This window comes from Malus domestica, chromosome 10 (genome assembly GCF_042453785.1).
Source record: "Malus domestica chromosome 10, GDT2T_hap1".
Taxonomy (NCBI): domain Eukaryota; kingdom Viridiplantae; phylum Streptophyta; class Magnoliopsida; order Rosales; family Rosaceae; genus Malus; species Malus domestica.
This window is the reverse complement of record NC_091670.1, coordinates 27,054,312-27,073,679: the sequence shown is the minus strand read 5'-3', so window position 1 is coordinate 27,073,679 and position 19,368 is coordinate 27,054,312. Positions and strand designations below refer to the sequence as shown.

The 19,368-nt window shown below is 38.5% G+C and overlaps 2 protein-coding genes across 2 annotated transcripts; one reads left to right on the top strand and one right to left on the bottom strand.

Annotated features, from left to right (window-relative positions):
• Positions 1–914: 914 nt before the first annotated feature.
• LOC103445535 (actin-related protein 2/3 complex subunit 3-like) lies at positions 915–1,628 on the bottom strand. Its single transcript, XM_008384552.3, has 2 exons — positions 1,197–1,628; positions 915–1,043 (listed from the first exon to the last, which is right to left on the bottom strand). Exons 1-2 carry the CDS (start codon positions 1,599–1,601, stop codon positions 915–917), a joined length of 534 nt encoding a protein of 177 aa, XP_008382774.3. The 5' UTR covers positions 1,602–1,628.
• Positions 1,629–15,824: 14,196 nt separating this feature from the next.
• Positions 15,825–18,384, top strand: LOC114827673 (wax ester synthase/diacylglycerol acyltransferase 11-like). Its single transcript, XM_029109889.2, has 5 exons — positions 15,825–16,083; positions 16,510–17,079; positions 17,182–17,544; positions 17,730–17,867; positions 18,018–18,384. Exons 1-5 carry the CDS (start codon positions 15,886–15,888, stop codon positions 18,174–18,176), a joined length of 1,428 nt encoding a protein of 475 aa, XP_028965722.2. The 5' UTR covers positions 15,825–15,885; the 3' UTR covers positions 18,177–18,384.
• The last annotated feature ends 984 nt before the right edge of the window (positions 18,385–19,368 follow it).

Below are 19,368 nucleotides of genomic sequence, written 5' to 3'. Positions count from 1 at the left end.
TGTTTATGTATGAATGACATGAGTGATGCTCATGAATAATTTTGGAGTACTGGGCGTACTTTTGATCACCTGGTTGGTGATAATAGCGGCAGGTTGCCGAATAATTTTGGAGTATTGGGCGTACTTTTGATCACCTAGTGGGTGATAATAGTGGCAAGCTGCCGAATAATTTTGGAGTACTAGGCGTACTTTTGATCACCTAGTGGGTGATAATAGTGGTAGGCTGCCGAATAATTTTGGAGTACTGGGCGTACTTTTGATCACCTGGTTGATGATAATAGCGGCACGTTGCCGAATAATTTTGGAGTACTGGGCGTACTTTTGATCACCTGGTTGGTGATAATAGCGGCACGTTGCCGAATAATTTTGGAGTACTGGGCGTACTTTTGATCACCTGGTTGGTGATAATAGAGGGTCTGGCTCTTTTGGGCATATGGGTCTTCGCCTTCCACACCACCTTCCAGCCTATTATTTTGGGCTTGCCTTTTTTTTTTAATTTTTTTTTAACCCTTTGATGGGGTTTATACAAATGTCTCCGAAAGATATGAAAAATAAATTACATCACTTTAAAGTAAGGAACCCTTATCTTCCTCCTAGGTCTTCCCGTAGCTTTCTCAGAAAATAGGAACATGCATGACGAAAGTGTGGGCATCTTCTTTGGCTTTAGTAAGATCTCCCTTTTTCTTTTTCTTTCGCGTTGTCCCCCATGTGCTCTCGAGGAGAGCCTCCCTTTTGCTTTCTTCTTTTCCACCGCACCTCTCTCACTCAGTCTCTTTTTCTTTTCCACCTACAGACATCTTTACCTGCACAGACTTGCTTTTGCTTTTGTTTCCTTTTTTTTTTGTTACATGGTCACTGGGTTGAGATTCCGAGTTCGAGGGATTCGAGTCGGGAGCAAACGTCCTTTTGAGCTTTCACCCTGCAAAGTCTTCGATTACTGGAGTCCTCATCCTTAAGCAGAAGGTGGAAGGAATGGGATCAAAGTCAGGGAAAACATCAGTGATGTAGGGGATGTTGAACCGCTTCTCGAAATCCCCTTGAAACTTGGATTTCCAATCAGGATCACTAAAATTGATCTACTGTCGGCTCTGGCTCTTGCTCTGGGCGAAGATGCGGCTGTTGTTGTTGTTGTTGTTGCTATTGCTGGTCAGAAGGAGGACAGTGAGGAACATGAGGACGATGAGGCCCCTTCAAACATTTCTTGTTTCCAACAGCACGTCTGCTTCCTGCTGGGACTGAGGAAGAGGGAAAAGTCCTGGGAAAGGGAAACTCGGCTCTCCAGTAACAAGAACTTTTTGTAGTCCCAAATTAATAATGGCCTTGGTTCCTTCAGCCAAAGTTCTGCAACCCTCCAGCCGCTTCAAAGCCACATTGATACAAAATGTCAAATAAATGAGGAGCTTATCGGTCGAGCTCTTAACATCAAAGTTCCTAAAGAAAACATTAGCGCGAAAGAATGAAATCGCTTCATCAACAATATCCGTTCTATCTTGCTTTGAAACTGGGGTAGGTCCCTTTATGTGGCTTTTCAACGGCAATAGAGGGCATCCACAAGCTTTAGTAATTCCTTCAGCGTTGACGAAATTGGAGTGATAAACCATCTTTCCGAGCCAAACGACGACGTATCACCAATTGGGTCCCTGATCGAATAATATCTCCAATGGGGGTTTGGAAATGTTGAAGCCTTCAGCTTTCAGATATTAGAGGAGGATGGAGAGTTCTCGGAGAATTGGCATTTAGTGGGTCTAGTCGGTGCGTAGTTAGACATTCCCAGCGGGCCGCTAAAAGCTCGTCTTTCGAACTGGGTACTACCTCTGAGCGCGGTGGACTGAGTCAACTCAGTGTCGAAATTGTACTCCAAGGACGTAAGCATCTCTTCCTCGTCGTGATGACTGTTCATAGCTCAGATTTTTCTGACAATATCCAAAAGTTTTGTTGATTTAATCATTTAACAAGTTGTGAAAAATAATGGAAAGAAAAAGAGATGTGGGTTTGGAGATATTTTGGCTGAATTTACAGGGTCTTCCCTCTCTCTTCCAAGTCCAAAGGTTGAAGACGATGTTTGGTTCGGATTTTAGAGAGAGAAAGTTTTAGAGAGAGGAAGAGGGTGAGATCTGGAGTTAGAGACATGAAAAGACGCGGTGGTAGCTGTGTTGTTGAAAGAGAGATGAAAAATGGGTTTTTGGATAGTTTCTTAAAACTGCATAGAGTCTGCGAAGGTTTTCTGGACAAGCCCAAAAAGTGAGGTTTTCTGGGTTCTTCGGTTTCTGCAGTTTCACGGTGGTGAGATGAAAAAAAATGAAAGAGAACCGACATAGTTTTCTGTGTCGATTCCCACAGACGGCGCCAAATGTTGATGCACAAAATCGGAGGCCTTGGAACAACGTAAATCTGACCGTGAATCTGCAAGAAAGTAAATAACACAAGATGTATCGTGGTTTACCCCAATGTTTGGGCTACGTCTACACTGATTATTGTATTTCTTTCTCTGAGATGTTGAAGAGGGAGAGAGAGAGTTTCTCTGTGAGGATGAGAGCTCTAAGAGGGTGAGGGTATGGCCTAAGAAATGGCCCCCCGCTAATGAGGAGAGTGAGGGGTCCTTTTATAGAATAAGGCTCCTCACTTATTACATATTTGCCTCTTCCTTTATTATATGAGATCTAAATACGGAGGCCCTAAGTATGGTATAAACACAAGGAACGTTGGAAGGAGGTTAGATTTTTTCGTTTGTATGCCATTGTGCAAAGGAAGAGTGAGAGTTCGGCTAAACCACACAACGAACAACCCAATTTGGTATTGAATTCGCCATCCATGAGATTCGAACATAAAACCTCTCACTTTCAAATGAAGAGAAATACCAACAAGTACTGAGTGACGTGCATGCTTATCTTTTATGCATTAAATAGCAAATGAAGAAAACAGTTGCACGCTACAGTGAAGCGTTTAAATATGGCATGTGAACTAAAGACCAATTTGATCTTTACTTGTTGGCTTCAGTTTAATGGGCTGCCTATAACCAAATGCAGTACTTATGCATGTGGTAAGCATTCAGAGTTGAATAAGCTTTGAGAGAAAAAAAGAGGGCAATAGTGAAAGATCTCTCAGGAGAGTGAGTTTTTGTTAAATATTGGGTTGGGGTTATGTTGATTTAATTACTCTATGTCCATCTAGGTAGTTGTAGTCATGGGTTCGGCTTCGACCCATTTTGTGAAGTAGTCGGTTGCTACGATCGTCATGCCTTTAACCCCAGTGACAGGAGCCATTGGTCATTCCAGGTTAATTGCCCACTGCATGAATAGATAATGGCTTATTTATGGGTGGAGTTCGCTGTCAGGTAGTGCGGGCATGGGCTTGAAGTGCTGGCAGCTGTCGCACATTTGCACATACTTATTGGCGTCTTGATGCATGGTTAGCTAGTAATAGCTAGCGTTAAGAGCTTTATACGCTATAGAATGGTTTCCAGCGTGGTTTCCACAGACACCTTCGTAGATTGAGCTAAAAATCTTCAGGTCGTCGAGAAACGATAGGCAGCAGAGATGTGGTCATGAGAAGGATTTGCGAATGAGCATGCCATTCCATATGTAGTAGCGTGCTGCCTTAATCTAGAACTTCCTCCAGTCTGTCTGCAGGGAACGTTCTGTTGACTAAGTAGTTGATGATAGGATCCTGCCAACTCAAACTTGTGTTGATTCACACTACCTCAACTATTGGCTCCTCATCTATGCTTGGCTTCTCTAAGTACTCAACTGGGATGAAGTGTTTGAGCTAATGGTCTAAGGTAGAACCTAGCCCTGTTAGTGTGTCTCTGTATACATTCTCTGCTTTTGGAACTTGAGTGATGTGTACGCCTAGAACGTCTCTAACTGTTCTCGTACATTCTCGAGATATCGGGCCATCCTTAGATGCTTTGCTACGTACTCCCCTGAGGTTTGGTTGGTGATCAGCTAGGAATCGAAATAAATTACGAGCTTCTTCATCGCTATGTCTTTTACCAATCGAAGACCTGCTCGTCAGGTCAGACCTTGGATCTCTTTCGCCAATTGAGTACCTGCTCGTCAGCTAGGAATCAGTAGGGCTTCATACTCTGCTTTGTTGTTTGATGTCTTGAAGCTTAGAATGATCGCCTGCTCGAGCATCAAACTGTCCAGGGTAGTAAGAACTAGAAATACTCCAGATCCCTGGCAGTTGGATGATCTGTCGATGTGAAAATGCAAAAAATCTCCTACAGGCGGGGCTGGTACGGCTACGGCATGCTCGGCTGCCTCTAGGGCACGTTTGGGCTAAGTTTCTACATCTTTCAGGCTTAGGGTGAATTCTACTACAAAGCATTACAATGCGAGGTTGGTATACTAAGCCGTATTGGCCATGTTCCAACGCCCATCTCATCATTCGTTGAGAAGCGTCTGGACTATGCAAAACTGATCGTAGTGGGTACTAAGTCATGGCGATGACCAAATACCCTTGAAAGTAAGGTCTGAGCTTCCGAGCTGTAACAACTAGTGCCAAAATTAGCTTTTCAATCTTCAGATATCTGGTTTCCGCATCGAGAAGAGCTTTGGATGAATAGAATATAGGCAGTTGGGCCCTTAGCTCTTCTAGTGTAAAGGTATAGCTCACTGTTACTTCTGATACCGCCAGATAGATGTACAAGTTCTCCACTGTAGACCGGCTTGGATAGTAGTGAATGTGACGCCAGGTACTTCTTCAAGTCTTGTAATGCTTTCTCGCATTTCGTCGTTCCATTTGTCTCGTTATGCGTCTTGATTGCCTTGAAAAAAACTTGTATCAATTGGTAGGTCGAGAGAGGAATTGGTTGAGAGCAGTTGCTCATCAGGTCAGACCTTGGATCTCCTTCAGAGTGATGAGGGACTTTATATCTAGAATTGCTTAGAACTAATTTTGGATATGCGGTTTGAATGGTCTGACCGCTGCTTAAGGTTAAGGGAGATGTGCTCGGTGTCTTCTTCGGGTTTCCATCCTGATTCATTTGCCAGGGCATTGTTCACCTTGACACCATCTTCTTGATCCATCTACTATGGTTGCTATTTGGTAGAGGTAGAATGTCTTTCTGCATATCAGCTGCTACTGCTAGGGCGAAAAACTTCTACTTCGACTCCTTAAGAACTTGGTGTACATCTTGGGTGTCATGCCTCCTTTTATCGGGGATCGATCCCTGCATTTGCTTCTTGGGTAATTTTTGTCATTGAGCGGTTTATTGCCCACCTTCTTCTGTGTTGGCTCTGCGTTTTTGCGCTGCTGTTTAGGTGGCTTCTAAGAACATTTAGCCTCATCCGAAAGAGAGTGTTTTTCTGCCAAAGCATAAGAGTTTGCTAGGGTTAAGTTCTTGCCCATGCTCAATTCTCCGGAAAATGGGTGATTTGCTAGGAGCCCTTTTTGAAAAGCTGAGCATGCAAAGCTGTCATCACATCCAACGATCTTCACCTTCTCCGCCTTGAATCTCTTGATATGTGTACAGAGTGACTTATTGGAGTCCTTCTTCATATTGAAGAGGTGGTCAGACTTCTTTTTGATCGAGTGGTAGGACGAGTATTCCTTAGTGAAAACCAAGGAAAGTTCGTTGAAGTTCCGAATTGAGTGATGCGGCAGGGTGTGAAACCAGTCTTCGCCTCACCTTGGATCATCATGGCAAAGATCTTACACATGAGAGCATCATTGTTGGTGTAGAGGGTCATGGTGCTTCGGTAATGCATTAAGTGTCTGTCCAGATCTTCATCTCTTTTGAACAAGGTGAAATATGGCGGGCTGAACTTCCGTGGTGGCTCCGTCTGCTCGATCTCATCTGTGAACGGTGACCTGCTCATGTTGACAACGTCTCTACGAAGGGCATCGTCGGTAGTATCAATGCACTAGAATCCGCGCAGCTACTTTGCCACGAGCCTTTGTACTTTTTCCTGGATTTGCACCTAGTGGGGCAGCGAAGCCTCCAACTGCCCTCGGTGCTAACCTGCTGGTCCATGTTGCTTTTCGGCATGTCATGTTCGTCTGTGCCTTAGTCGTTGTGCACGAGGTTCATTCTATGTTGCTTGCCGTGAAGTTTGGCGGGGACAGCCAGTGAAACTTACGCTGGACTACTTATGTGCTTTCCTCTGCCCGTCATGTGGCTACCAACTCCGGTGACTTACAGGAGGATCTCCTTGTGGGCCTAGCCTCATATGGATGCTTCGTCTGGAATGTCCTGAGTGTTTATCGAAGTATGAACCCAACCTCGAATGTACACTGACTCGTGAGTCGAGTTAGGAATAAATGTTTTTTTGTGCATTTAGGCAGGAGAAGATGTTTCCCCAAGGGCGCAAATGAAGGTGCACACTACCTGAACTTGCAGCTCGGGGCAGGCTGAACGACTGTTTGTCGTGACGTCGCTGGAATGAGTCACAGTCTTCTGCCATTGTCCTGCTTTAAGACACCTTGTCTGGGGCGCGCTGCATCTCGATACACTCGAGGAGTTGGTTCACCAAGGTGGTCTACTGCACGAGGACACACGTCAATTTGGCGACCTACTAGGGCAGATGGTGCTTACCATTTGGATTTGAAGAGTCTAGATAATGGTCACATCCATGTGTGGTGGAAGTATAGTGGACTGCAGGTGTAAAGCTTGAACCCAAAATAGGTATTCCTGTAGAAAAGTGGGGTGAAAATAACCCTGAGGTGATCGTGGGACCAGTGGTCGAAATTTGAATCATAAGAGGTGGCCTCGAGTTGGATTGAGCTGCGAGCCGGGTCGTCGGAGCAGGTCGCGGGGTGGGCTACCCCGGTTAGGTGGTTGGGTCGTACGTGTGGGTGTGCTAGGCTTGCACTTATAGCAACTGGCCTTGGGTCTATACTGCGAGCTGGGCCGGTGCTAGCTCATCGTGAGCTTGGGCTCGGTTGGTAGCTAAGTGGGCTCGAGTTGCCTCAACAACGAGTTGAGCTTGGGTTGCTGCGGCTTGGGCTGCTTAGCTAGTGGAGCTGTAATGGTCTGGGCCTCTTGGGCTCAGCCTACTTCTCCATGGACCTGGGCTTCCTACCCTTGGGTTAAGGAATGGATCTGGGCCTTCTGCCCAGCTTTTTGAGGGTTGCGGTCCTTGCAGCAGAGCTTGCATCTGGTTGTGGCTTAGATGACTTGGCTTCATGGCAGTGGGGCTCCTCCTGCTGTCGTGTTGAGCCTTGAGGATCACCATCGTGGGGCTATGTCCTTGTCTCCACTCTCCAGTCCAAATCCTTGTACGTACGGGGTTCCGTTCGTTGTGGTTCTGAATTTCTTACTATTGTATCCTTTCTGCAGGGATTGATCAAGAAACTTTTTTAGGAAAAATTAATTGATACGACATGTGAGAAATTCAACATAACAGAAAATTCAATAAACAAATGCAAATGGCTTTTTTTGAGTATTTGAATCAGCTCTTAATGAAAGCACCAATTTGTCGATGCAAATTTTCGCCGTTTTCAGTCTTGGTGAAAATGCACCTACAAAACAATTAACACATTTCATTAAAGACCTAAGCCTCACGTGCCCACGAGGTTGGGGGGGGGGGGTTAGGCCAATGGATCTCTGATGCCTAAATTAGTTTTTCTGAGAGAGTAAAGTGTTTAAGGCTTTTTAGGGGTAGCAAAAGCTTCTGAAATTTGGTAGAATATGGGGTATATATAGGGGAGAGGGCTGGCCATAGTGTTAGGGTTTTACCTTACACATGGTGGCATCCTATTGGCCAACGTTTATAGAGACATATTCTCAATATATTAAATAGGAAATAATATCTTGAGATAATGGAGTAATTATCCCTAATTAATTTAAATTGGTATTACTTACTTGATTAGAGTCAATCTTCAATTGGGAATGTATTAAAGATAGGATTTGGGTAATTAATCTTTATCGTTAATGCTTTGACTTTTCCTTGTCAATGGCAGGTGAGCTGTGGGCAATCGTATTCAACTGCTGGAACCTTCAGGAGTGTGAGTTACGCGTGAGAGTTTCTGAGGAGTATGCCCATTTAATGAGGACAATCTTGTCCTTCTTGAACAAAAGTCCATCTATCGTCTCTAGAATTTTTGGAATTATTTTTGGTTCCACAAAGCTCACCATGGTTGATTTCGTTTCCTCGATTATCGTCTTATGAATAAACAAGTAGACTAATTAATTGTAATGATGCAAAATATATACGTCGACCGTTTTTTAAATGGGATTTGATCGAAAAAAAAAAAGACAAAAGGCAAATCTAACTTGAAAACAGTTCCTAATGTCTGACCTTGGAAAGCTAAGTCAAACCCACTCAACCTAGTAACTTAATAGCCAAAACACACAAATTTATAAATAAACCCAAAAATCCAAGATTTTTACAAAAACCAAACGCAAAAATGTACATGAACCAACCAGAAAGTTACTCACAGACAAAAATAATAAATAAAAAAGGGCATAGAGTTTCTCGGTTCCACGATTTTTATGCCCATTTCTAATCTTTGCCTTTTATTGGAGGAGGTAGAGAAAATTATTGTTGATTGTAGAGAACTTGGAGAATCGGAGAGATTCGGTGACTTGGAAAAGGTGAAAACCCCGGGGGAAAATGAGAAGAGATTTTTCATTGTGATCAGAATATGGGGTAGTACATCACATGTCATTATACAAATAGTAGGATATGTGCGTCAAAAAATTAATAACTTAAAAAATAAAATTTACCATAATTATATAAAAATACATAGTATACAACCTATGTTCTAGTTACAATGAAAAATTCCTCAAAAATGAGAGCTTTGGAGTTTATGAAAACTTAGGGGATGGTGACCCAAGGAAATAGAGCGATTAATTTATATCAGTGTTGACAGTTGTGTATTTACCACCTTCTCCATATTTAATTTTGTCAGTTATTTTTATTAGGTCTATTTAATCTGATAACTACAAGTGGTACAAGTACTTTCTACATTAGTAGTCTCAAATGATCCCTTAGGCATGTTTATTAAGTCCTTAATCGGATAGTTGAACTAATACCCGGTTTTTCAAGTGTCAAATTACTGATTTCCACTTCTTTTTCTGATTTTTATGTGTTGGTAAAAATACTCCCCTTAAGTCTCTAGCAATTAATCTCGCATGTATACAAAGTGTAAGCATGTCCCAGTTTTAAAACTAGATAAACTTCAGTCTAGCGTAGTAGAATTTTCAATTTGAATGACGGGTTTTGAACTTTCGAGTCGACCCTCGTGGTATTCTTGTGGGTTCTGTAAATCCGAAACAGGTTAAATAGGTAGAATCACAAACCACAATATAATCCTACTTTCATATAAGCTAAGTGGTAATTAGTAATTAATTTTCATTCTCTATACTGTGGTTGTTATATCAGAGACGATACAAGTGCTAATATGATAATAGCAGAGCGGTTACTTGATGGAGATGAAAGTATAAGCTCTCCCATTAACTTCCGCGGGCTCTACAATTATAACTCTTAGTGTGAGACATTGTGAAACTGGCCTACTGCAAAACAGTGATAAAAGATTGTAAAGTAGGTAGTGAATTGAAGTAAAAAATATTTATGTATGACCCTATTGTTCAATCTTTGAATGACTGTAGGAATTGGTACTTGTGGGACTTAAAATAACAATGCATAACTAATGTGGTGGTCACACCGTTGAGATTAATTCATGTGTTAGAATATAAGTAAACGATAATATTAAAATTTCATAAAATCAAGTATAGTGGTAGTGTGACAGTCACACTAAAAAACTTCTCCTTTAGATAAAACTAATATAAAGAATTGAAGAAGGCTAGTTAAGTACCAAATCACAACTTTAAGGTTGAGGAAAAGCAGAAGATGGAGGAAGAAAAAGCATCATTTCAAAATTGAAAGATAAAGGTTAACTGTAGTTAGCAGCAGTTTTTCTGTCACAGAAATGAAGTCCAAAGAAGTTAACTCCCTCCCCCTGCCACTAATTTTGAGCAAAAAATTATAATTAGCTTCCCTGTAACACCCATCCTGTAATATTATATTCATCCGTCTTGATCAATGAGAGTATCAAAGCTAGTTATCTGTAAGAAATATGACACATGGTCCTTCCATTACAATTTATCTCTGTTTCCCAAACTACTATCCATCAAACCGTACATAAATGAAAACTAAATAGTCAAACTGCATGCAGACCCTTGGCTTTGACCTGTAGTAATGGAGCTCAATGAGATTCCAAACCACAGTTCAAGTTTGGGTGGAAATGCACTTATGCACACTGCAACACAGAAATCAGTGTTCGAATATATACATATATATAGGTCATATATTTTATCATACACTGTTTCTTCCTTCCCAATGCTTTGAGATAATATGAAAATCAAGATAATTTCCCCATGTTTATTCTTGGGTAAAAATTATCCCCATTACTTGACCCTTGTCTTTCAATTTTGAAATGATGCTTCTTCTTCCTCCATCTTCTACTTTTCTTCGACCTTAAAGTTCTAGTTTGGTACTTAACTAGCCTTCTTCTATTCTTTATATTAGTTTTATCTGAATGAGAAGTTTTTCAATGTGACTGTCACACTGCTACTATACTTAATTTTATGAAATATTAATATTATCGTTTACTTATATTCTAACACATGAATTAATCGCAACGGTGCGACCACCACATTAGTTATGCATTGTTATTTTAAGTCCCACAAGTACCAATTCCTACATAGTCATTCAAAGATTGCACAATAGGGTCATACATAATACCCACATTACAATCTTTTATCACTATTTTGCAGTAGGCCAGTTTCACTATGTCTCACACTAAGAGTTATAATTGTAGAGCCCGCGGACGTTAATGGGAGAGCTTATACTTTCATCTCCATCAAGTAACCCCTCTACTATTATCATATTAGCACTTGTATCGTCTCTCCATTGTCCACAGTCCACTTAGAACCCCCCCCCCCCCTCCCCCAACAAAAGCACCTCACGCGCCTTCAGAATACTAGTCCAACAATAGGAGCTATAGAATGGGTTGGTTGCATCCCAAAAAGATGACATGGGATTGTGTATAGCTTTAAACAATTTAGCACCCAAGGAATCTGGTTGGTGATTAAACACCACCCTTGTTTAACCAACATTGCCAAATTAAAAGCATACAAATCTCTGAACACGTACCCCCCCCCTCCCCCTCCTCTTAGGTTTACATAATTTCTCCCTTGACCACCAGTGTATTTTTAGGGTATCCGGGTAATCGCAAAAAGTATTCGGCAATAAGAAACAGTTCATTGCAAAAGCAGGAAGATTTTGAGCAACCACCTTGATGAGAAGTTCTCTTCCCGCACTACTAAGGGCTGGTTTGGTATTGCTGTGCTTTGAAAAAAAAACTGCTATGAGAATAAGCGGTTGTGCTGTGAGAATAAGTGGCTGTGAAAAAAATCAGCAGAGTGTTTGGTAAACTTTTTTGTAAAAGTGCTGTTGGAAAAAAAAACAGTCTGATAGTGGGTCTTTTCATTAAAGGAGCATTGTAGCTCTGTGTGCTTTGAAAAAAAGCCAGTTTTCCAAAGCTGCAAATAGCAACTTCATCTTTTTCCTTTGATTTCAGCTTATTCTCACAGCAGCTTCCAAAATAAGCCCTTTTTTTCAGTTTACCAAACACCTAAAACCCTTACAGCTTTTTTTCATAGGTGCTTTTTTTTTAAGCACCTCACTCCCAAACCACCCCTAAGTAATTTTCCCTTCCATCCACTAGGTCGTTTAATAACTCTTTCTTTGATGAACGAAAAGGTTTGTTTCTTGATCCTGCCCACAAAAGTAGGAAACAAATTAGTAACTCTTAAAACTAAATCTAAATTCTGGTTTAGTTTCATAGAAAACAATATTCTTTCACATTGTCCAACCAAAGAATATACACTTTGAGCTTTTCCTCTTCTCGAAAATTTCATATATTTTGTCCTCCAAACCAACCCACAACAATATTAATTAAGGTTTGTAAATCTCTTCGTTTTCTATAACTTTCTACTAATTTTAAAAAGGTTTTTTTTAACCAAAATGGACCATGAGATTTGCATAACACATCATTTTGGTCCCTGAGATTGAAAATCAATAGAAATGGTCCCTGAGATTGTCCACCATCCATTATTTTGGTCCTTCCATTAAAAACTCCGTTAAGTGTCCCAAACCTCTTGGCCAGAAGTTTGGGCAATTTTCAAAGCTTTGTAACTCAATCGTTTCTTAACCAAATTCGACCCATAATATATCAAAATGAAGATAGAAAAGCATAGAACAAGATTATACCTATTTGGAAGCCCAATGGTTGTCGGATATGGATGGAAAATAGCTTGAAAGGTGACTAGTCTGTGGGAAAACTGGAAAACTCGCCCCGAAACTGGATAAACTTTAAACGTTCATAACTTCAACATTCAACGAAATCCAGTGATTCAAAAACAAAAATCATACTTCTCGATGGGACAAGAAGAATGGTACCTTTTTTACGCCTAAATTGTCGTGGTTTGGCAGGAAAACGGCTCGAAAGTGGCTGTCTTGGTCTCGAGTTAGCCATTTTTGAGTCGTTTTTCGGCCAAACCAGGACGAATCAGCCATCAAGAAAGGTACCATTCTCTTTGGCTCGTCAAGAAGTATGATTTTCGTTTTTGAATCACTTGAGTTCGTTGAGTATTGAAGAAGTTATAAACGTTTAAAGTTTACCCAGTTTCCGGAGAGTTTTCCAGTTTTCCAGCGGACCAGTCACCTTTAAGGCTATTATCCGGCATCTCCGGTAACCATTGAGCTTCCAAATATATATAATCTTGTTCTACACTTTCCTATCTTCATTTTGATATATTATGGGTCGAATTTGGTTAAGAAACAATTGAGTTATGAAGCTTTGAAAATTGCCCAAACTTCCAGCCAAGACATCTGGGACACTTCACGGAGTTTTTAACGGAATGACCAAAATAATGGATGGTGGACAATCTCAGGGACCATTTCTATTGATTTTCAATCTCAGAGACCAAAGTGATGTGTTATGAAAATCTCAGGGGCCATTTTGGCTAAAAAGCCTTTTAAAAATTTCATATATATTGTTCTCCAACTTTCCAATCCATTCGTCTCATTTTTTTTCTTTGAAAATTTCCTATACATTCTATATTGTGTTGGGGTGATGCTACTTGAACCATGTTTTGATACCACATAATGTGACAGTTAGTGGTTGGATTACTTCTTTACATCATTAAAGAAGGAATCCAATCATCAACCGTCACATCATGTAGTTTCCAAAATATGATCTAAAAACAAGGTCTCCCTAGCATTTTTCTTTGACTTGATATTGGAGAGTCAATTTCTCTTAATCTTCTTTAATTTTTTATTAATTACTCTCTATATTGACTTGATATTGGAAGGTTAATTTCAACATATAAAAAACATTTAGCACCTCAAAATTTAATTAGCTCACAACTCCAAGCATGTATTATACTCTCTTGTAAATGCTATCTATTTATTTTATTTTTTTAACATTGATGTGAGGCATATCCTTGCATAAAATTCTAACTCCGCTACTGTTTGTGATCGATTTGTGGAACTTCGTATTTATTATCGGAATTGTTCATATTATAGTCGCTATGTAAAAATCAGTTCTGTAAAAAATGAATTAAAATTATATCGTTTAATCATTCAACAATAGTAAATAGATAGACAGTTCGTAATACCTTTGTTGATATTGATCATTTATTTTTATACAGTTTGATGACCAAAAAATCTCATATTTTTCACTTTTTTTGAAAGATAATATTTACTTAGTGATTTATACTATAAATGATTTCGATTACAAGCATGAAGTTTTATGAATTGGCTACAAAGTGTCCTGAGAAGGAGTTCTTCCTCAATCCTTTAGCAGCCAAGTCATTTTCTTGATAGTTTTGATTGCCTAAAAACATTAATGATCGTAAGGTTTTACTGCGTGAACTATATTCGAGTTTGAATCATGGAGCAAATAGGTTGTCCCATATAATAATTAGTTAGAGGCTCTCCTCGCGTAAGAGGAGACATGTAGATATATGGCATTGGTTTGTTGTTATCATGGCGTTCCGTGCCGATAACATAAAAATATGTGAAAACAAAACTAACACATGTCCTTGTTCTATTGGTACAGGACACCGCATGGAAGAGTACTTGTGACGTATAAGTCCTTCTCCTTGCTTGGTTAGTATAATGTTAAAAAAAACTAACACATATATTGCACGAGACCCCATGTAACGATGTTTCTATTCCATATAAGTTTTTTTTTAATGCTTTAAAGAAGAAATCCAATTATTAACCGCTGCATAGTGTAATCTCCAAATATAGTCTATAAACCTGGTCTTCCTATCATTTTTCATTGAGTTGATATTGGAGTTTAATTTCTCTTAATCCTCTTTAATTTTTAATTAATTACTCTCTATGTCGACTTGATATTGGAAGGTTAATTCAACATGAAAACAAACATGTAGTGCTAAAATATTTATTTAGCTCACAACTACTACTCTCTTATAACTATTTATTTTATTTTTTTAACATCTATGTGAGGCATATTCTCACGTAAAATTATAGCTCCGCCAATGTTTGTGACTAATTTGCAAAACTTTGTGCGTGTTTATTATCAAAACCGTTCATATTATAAGTCACTATGTAAAGATTAGTTCTGTAAAAAAATCAATTAAAACCATTGTCATTTAGTCATTCATAATAGTGAATAGATAGAAAGTTCATAATACTTTTACTGATACAGACCATTTGTTTTTATACAGTTCGATTGCCAAATGATCACATATTTTTTAATTTTTTGCAGGGATAACCTTTAAATAGTTACTTATAATATAAACGGTTTCGATTATAAGCATAAAGTTTTATGAATTCGCTACAAGGTGTCTTCAGAGGAGTAGTGCTTCTTCAATCCTTAAGGAGCCGATTCTTTTTCTTGAAAATTTTGCTCACCCAAAAACATTAATGATCGTAAGTTTTACCATCGGAACTATATTTGAGTTTGAATCATGGAGCAATATTTCTCGAAACAAACGAAAAGGTAACCAACTAAGCCCTATCGAGGATTTGTTTAAGAATAAGAAAGAAAAATCTCAATGTAAATACCATGGAATAAGGTTTGATCCTATTCATGGGGATTCCAAACAGGTTGTCCCATATATTAATTAGTTAGTGGGTCGCCTCGCCTAAGAAAAGACTTGCATATGGCACTGGTTCATTGTTATGGTGGCGTCTCGTGCTAATAACATAAAAGTATATGTAAAAAACAAACACACGTTCTTGTACTGTTGGTACAATACACCACGTGTACCCGTGCCATACAAGTCCTTCTCCTCGTGTGGTCAGTATAATAATGTGAAAAAATGTAATACTAGAGAGACTAAATTTGTAGACAAAATATTGTAAACTAAATGACATGGAAGTTGATGATTGGATTATTACTTGAGCGTTGATAAATGTGTTCATTTCTATTTGTGACACATTATTTAGTTTGCAAATTTTGTCTACAAATTTAGTTTCCCTAGTATTACTAAAAAAAAAAAAAAAAAAAATCACATGTTCTTATAATGCACGAAACATCATGTAACCATGTATCTGTTCCATACAATTCTTTCTCATCGGCTGGACAGTTTAATACTCGACATGTGCGAACAACGATAAAAATGCATAGCAAATTATTAGTAATTAAAACATTTTAAACATTGACCACCAACTACGTACATCGGGTTCTTAATTTCTTAGAGGACTGTATAAAGCGACTAGACTAACAAAATGGGTCCCTTTGCTTGATAGTTTGTCGTTTTTCATATCTTAATTGAATCAAATGACCATTTTACTCACATTCTTGCGTAAGAGATACCCTATAAATTAAGATGCATGCAGCAACCCCAAATGAACTAAACCACTACAATTTGTTGTTAACGTAGACAGAGAGAGAAAAAAGATGGAGTTTATTAAGGTTGATGATGGAGATTATTACAATGAGCCGGTGAGTCCTACTGGGCAATGCCTCAATACCTCGGTGTTATCCATGTCAGTTCTTGGTGTTTTGGAATCTGAGGTTCCAATCGATGAATCAAAGATCATGTCATTCCTTCAGGATGTCTTCCTCCACATCAACCCACGCTTCTGCTCCATCATGGTACTCTCTCTCTCTCTCACTCAATTTTGTTCATATGCTTTTATTTGAGATGTCGAAATTTAGTCATAAACATCTCAATTATATATCAAATTTTTTTCTTTTAAATTTATACTTATTAACGGAGAGGGAAGGGGAGTTTTTCGAAGTAGAAACTCAAAATAAAGACTTAGAGTCCTTACACTAAATAATTACTCAAATTGAATTAAAAGTCTGTTTGAAACTGCTTATCTAAAAGACACTTCTAACATACATATAAATTCTTTTATTAGAAATGTGAACTTTTATTAAAAATTTAAATGCTTTGAAGTTCTTTTCGCCAAAAATAGTTATAATTGCTTTTGAATGTTAGAAAACACTTTTTCCTATCATGGTAATGATTATAATTAGGAAACTAATTTAATATTAAATTTGAAAAATCCTCCGCAGGTTGATGTCGACGGAGAGAAACAATGGAAGAAGGTTGAGGTGAAGCTCACAGATCATGTTCACGTCCCTATTTTTCCCTCTGGGGTATTGTCATCTGAGTCTTACGACCTTTATCTCGGTGACTACATATCAAAAGTAGTACTGGAAAATTACCCAGAAGACAAACCACTGTGGGAAGTTCACATAGTCAAATATCCAACTTCCAATGCCGCTGGTAACCTAATATTCAAGCTTCACCATGCACTTGGCGATGGCTACTCCTTCATGAGTGCTCTTCTTTCTTGTCTGCAAAGAGCTGACGATCCTTCTCTTCCTCTAACTTTTCCGTCGCGCCGAGGGTCCGAGAGAAAGGGACGTGACAATTATTATAAGAGTGCTTTGAGGTGGGTGTCTCAGAATTTGACCTCAGCTTTTTATGCTGTGAAGGATTTGGGTTGGAACGCTTTCGTTGAAGATGATCAAACACCGATAAAATCTGGGAATTCTGGAGTTAAGTTTCTTCCAATGGATATATCAAGCTTGATATTCTCCCTTGATGAAATCAAACTAATCAAGAACAAGCTCAACGTGGTAAGATACTATATATGATTATAATTAACTAGGTAGCTATATTTTTTTGTTCATATATATCATTTTGTGTGATCGAAATTTTTTCTTTTCTTGCTGTGGCAGACGATAAATGATGTGATATGTGGAATAGTGTTCTTTGCTACTAGACTGTACATGCAAGAGATGATTAATAATAACCAAAAATCAAGCAGCGCAGCAAGCTGCCGAGCGATGGTGTTGGTCAATACTAGGATCACTCATGGTGATTACAAGCCGGTGAAGCAGATGATCGGACCCAGTTCTGAGATGCCGTGGGGGAACCGAATCGCTTTCATGCCGGTTTCCATGCCCAAGTTAACTGAAATCTTGAACCCGCTGGACTTCGTCTTCGAAGCACAAAAACATATTAAGAGGAAGAGGAGTTCTTTTTCTGTTTTTTTCTATAACAAGCTATTTGAAATTGTGAGCAAGCTTAGAGGCCATGAGGTGGGTAATCATCTCTCACTACACTTTCAGTATGATGAGACGCTCATGTTGTTATGTGGTTTTATTAATTCACGTGTTATAATATGTGTAAACATATTGTATTTATGGTCGATGTTGCAAACAACATCAACCATATATATAGTATAATTAAAGTAATCCTCAATGAAATTGTATTGATGTTGCAGGCAGCATCAAGATACATGCACAACAGACTGAAGAAGTCGAGCCTCATGATATCAAATATGATAGGGCCTGCCCAGAAAACAGCTTTGGCTGATCATCCAATCAAGGGTGTATACTTTATGGTTTTAGGTATACCTCAGGTACGTCGTTAAGAATATATTTATAGTACGTTGATGTGTCCGATTTTGAGCATATGTAATTAATACAGATTAATTTGGCTAGAGCAATGTGCTCCTCTCTATAAGTAAAGGCGTCTTATTAAACGTTTCGAGATTTCAATGGTTTTGCAGGACCTTATCATAACAATAGTCAGTTACATAGGAGACTTGAGGATTTCCCTTGGAACTCAGAAGGGATTTATTGATCCTCAAAAGTTCAAGTCATGCTTGAAAAATGCGTTTGAGATGATACTAGAAGCCACAGACAAAATTCCTATACAGAAAAATTAAGAGAGGCTATATATATGTGTGTGCGTGCGCAAAGACGAAGGCATCTCTTTAATCGTCTGAACTGTGTACTTAATGGAATAAAAACCAGAGAGTTGTGTTATTCTAATATGGTTGTATAATATTAATACAATAAAATTCTATATATGTAGTTTTGTTTTGAAATACGTACAACCCTAATATTAATGGAATCAAGTCATGTTTATGATCATCTCTTTTCTTTAGTAGGCTTGTTGTAATCCATATGGTATCAATTTATTATATATATGGTTTAAATTTTAATTGCTAATTTTATTACATGAATTATTTTTACCCTAAACTTCAAATTGGAAATTCTTGCCTGCAAATTTTCTTTTCACAAAAGCTCACCTGTTCACACGCTCATTTAGTTAAAGCTTAACAAGTGAAGAAAAAAAAATATCAATTAGTTAAATATCAATCGTTCATTCATGAAGACAAAAGTCCAAGTGAGTAATACTCAACTCTAATTTGGGTGGCGTGAAACATGTATAGCTAGCTATTGAGCTTTGACACGTGAACTAACTTGCTCTAATAGAGCGAAGAAAATTGAGATTCCACCATAAAACCAATTGGCAATATGATGAGTAACCCAACTCTTTATAAGAACATGTAGTGTCTCTTATTTTTTTAGGAAACTTTAATGAAAAGCTCCTGGTACTGTTCAGTTTAACGAAAAAACCACATTTTTACACTAAAAAGTCAATCCTTGTACTATTCACTTTACCCTTTAGTTTGCCATTTTCGTTAAAACTTAAAGTTTTCAAGCTCTTTTCATTAGTTTTTTTTTTTTTTTTTTTAATGTGAGATTTATACTCTCAACAAAGATGGAGTCGTCTCAATGCAAACTAAGGCATACGACAACAATATTCGATGAGGACTTCCTAGTTCCTTAGACACTTAATATAGTTTTTACCTAATAAACTAGTGAAATTAGAAAACTTTCCAATCCAATCTACTAACTATTTCCACAATCGTAAGAATTTGAGGCACAGTAGATTAAATTTAGGAGGGATAATAGAAACTTTTTGTTTTTTTTTTCCCTTTATTTTACTGAGAATATGATGAAGGGAGAAATTTTAAAGATATAAAATAAGAGTATGAAAAAACAAATGAGGCATGACTCAAAGTGAGCTAGGTTCAAGGTACACACCTTGTCGCTTTCCTACCGAGATTT

Bases quoted from the DNA above. Each gene is read 5' to 3' on its own strand.
- LOC103445535 (XM_008384552.3), bottom strand. From the start codon at position 1,601: ATGGTTTATCACTCCAATTTCGTCAACGCTGAAGGAATTACTAAAGCT. The intron at 1,044-1,196 runs GTTTGAAGGGGC...TGGAAATCCAAG, and splicing joins TGCTGTTGGAAACAAGAAAT to TTTCAAGGGGATTTCGAGAA.
- LOC114827673 (XM_029109889.2), top strand. From the start codon at position 15,886: ATGGAGTTTATTAAGGTTGATGATGGAGATTATTACAATGAGCCGGTG. The intron at 17,080-17,181 runs GTAAGATACTAT...TTGCTGTGGCAG, and splicing joins TCAAGAACAAGCTCAACGTG to ACGATAAATGATGTGATATG. The intron at 17,545-17,729 runs GTGGGTAATCAT...TTGATGTTGCAG, and splicing joins GCAAGCTTAGAGGCCATGAG to GCAGCATCAAGATACATGCA.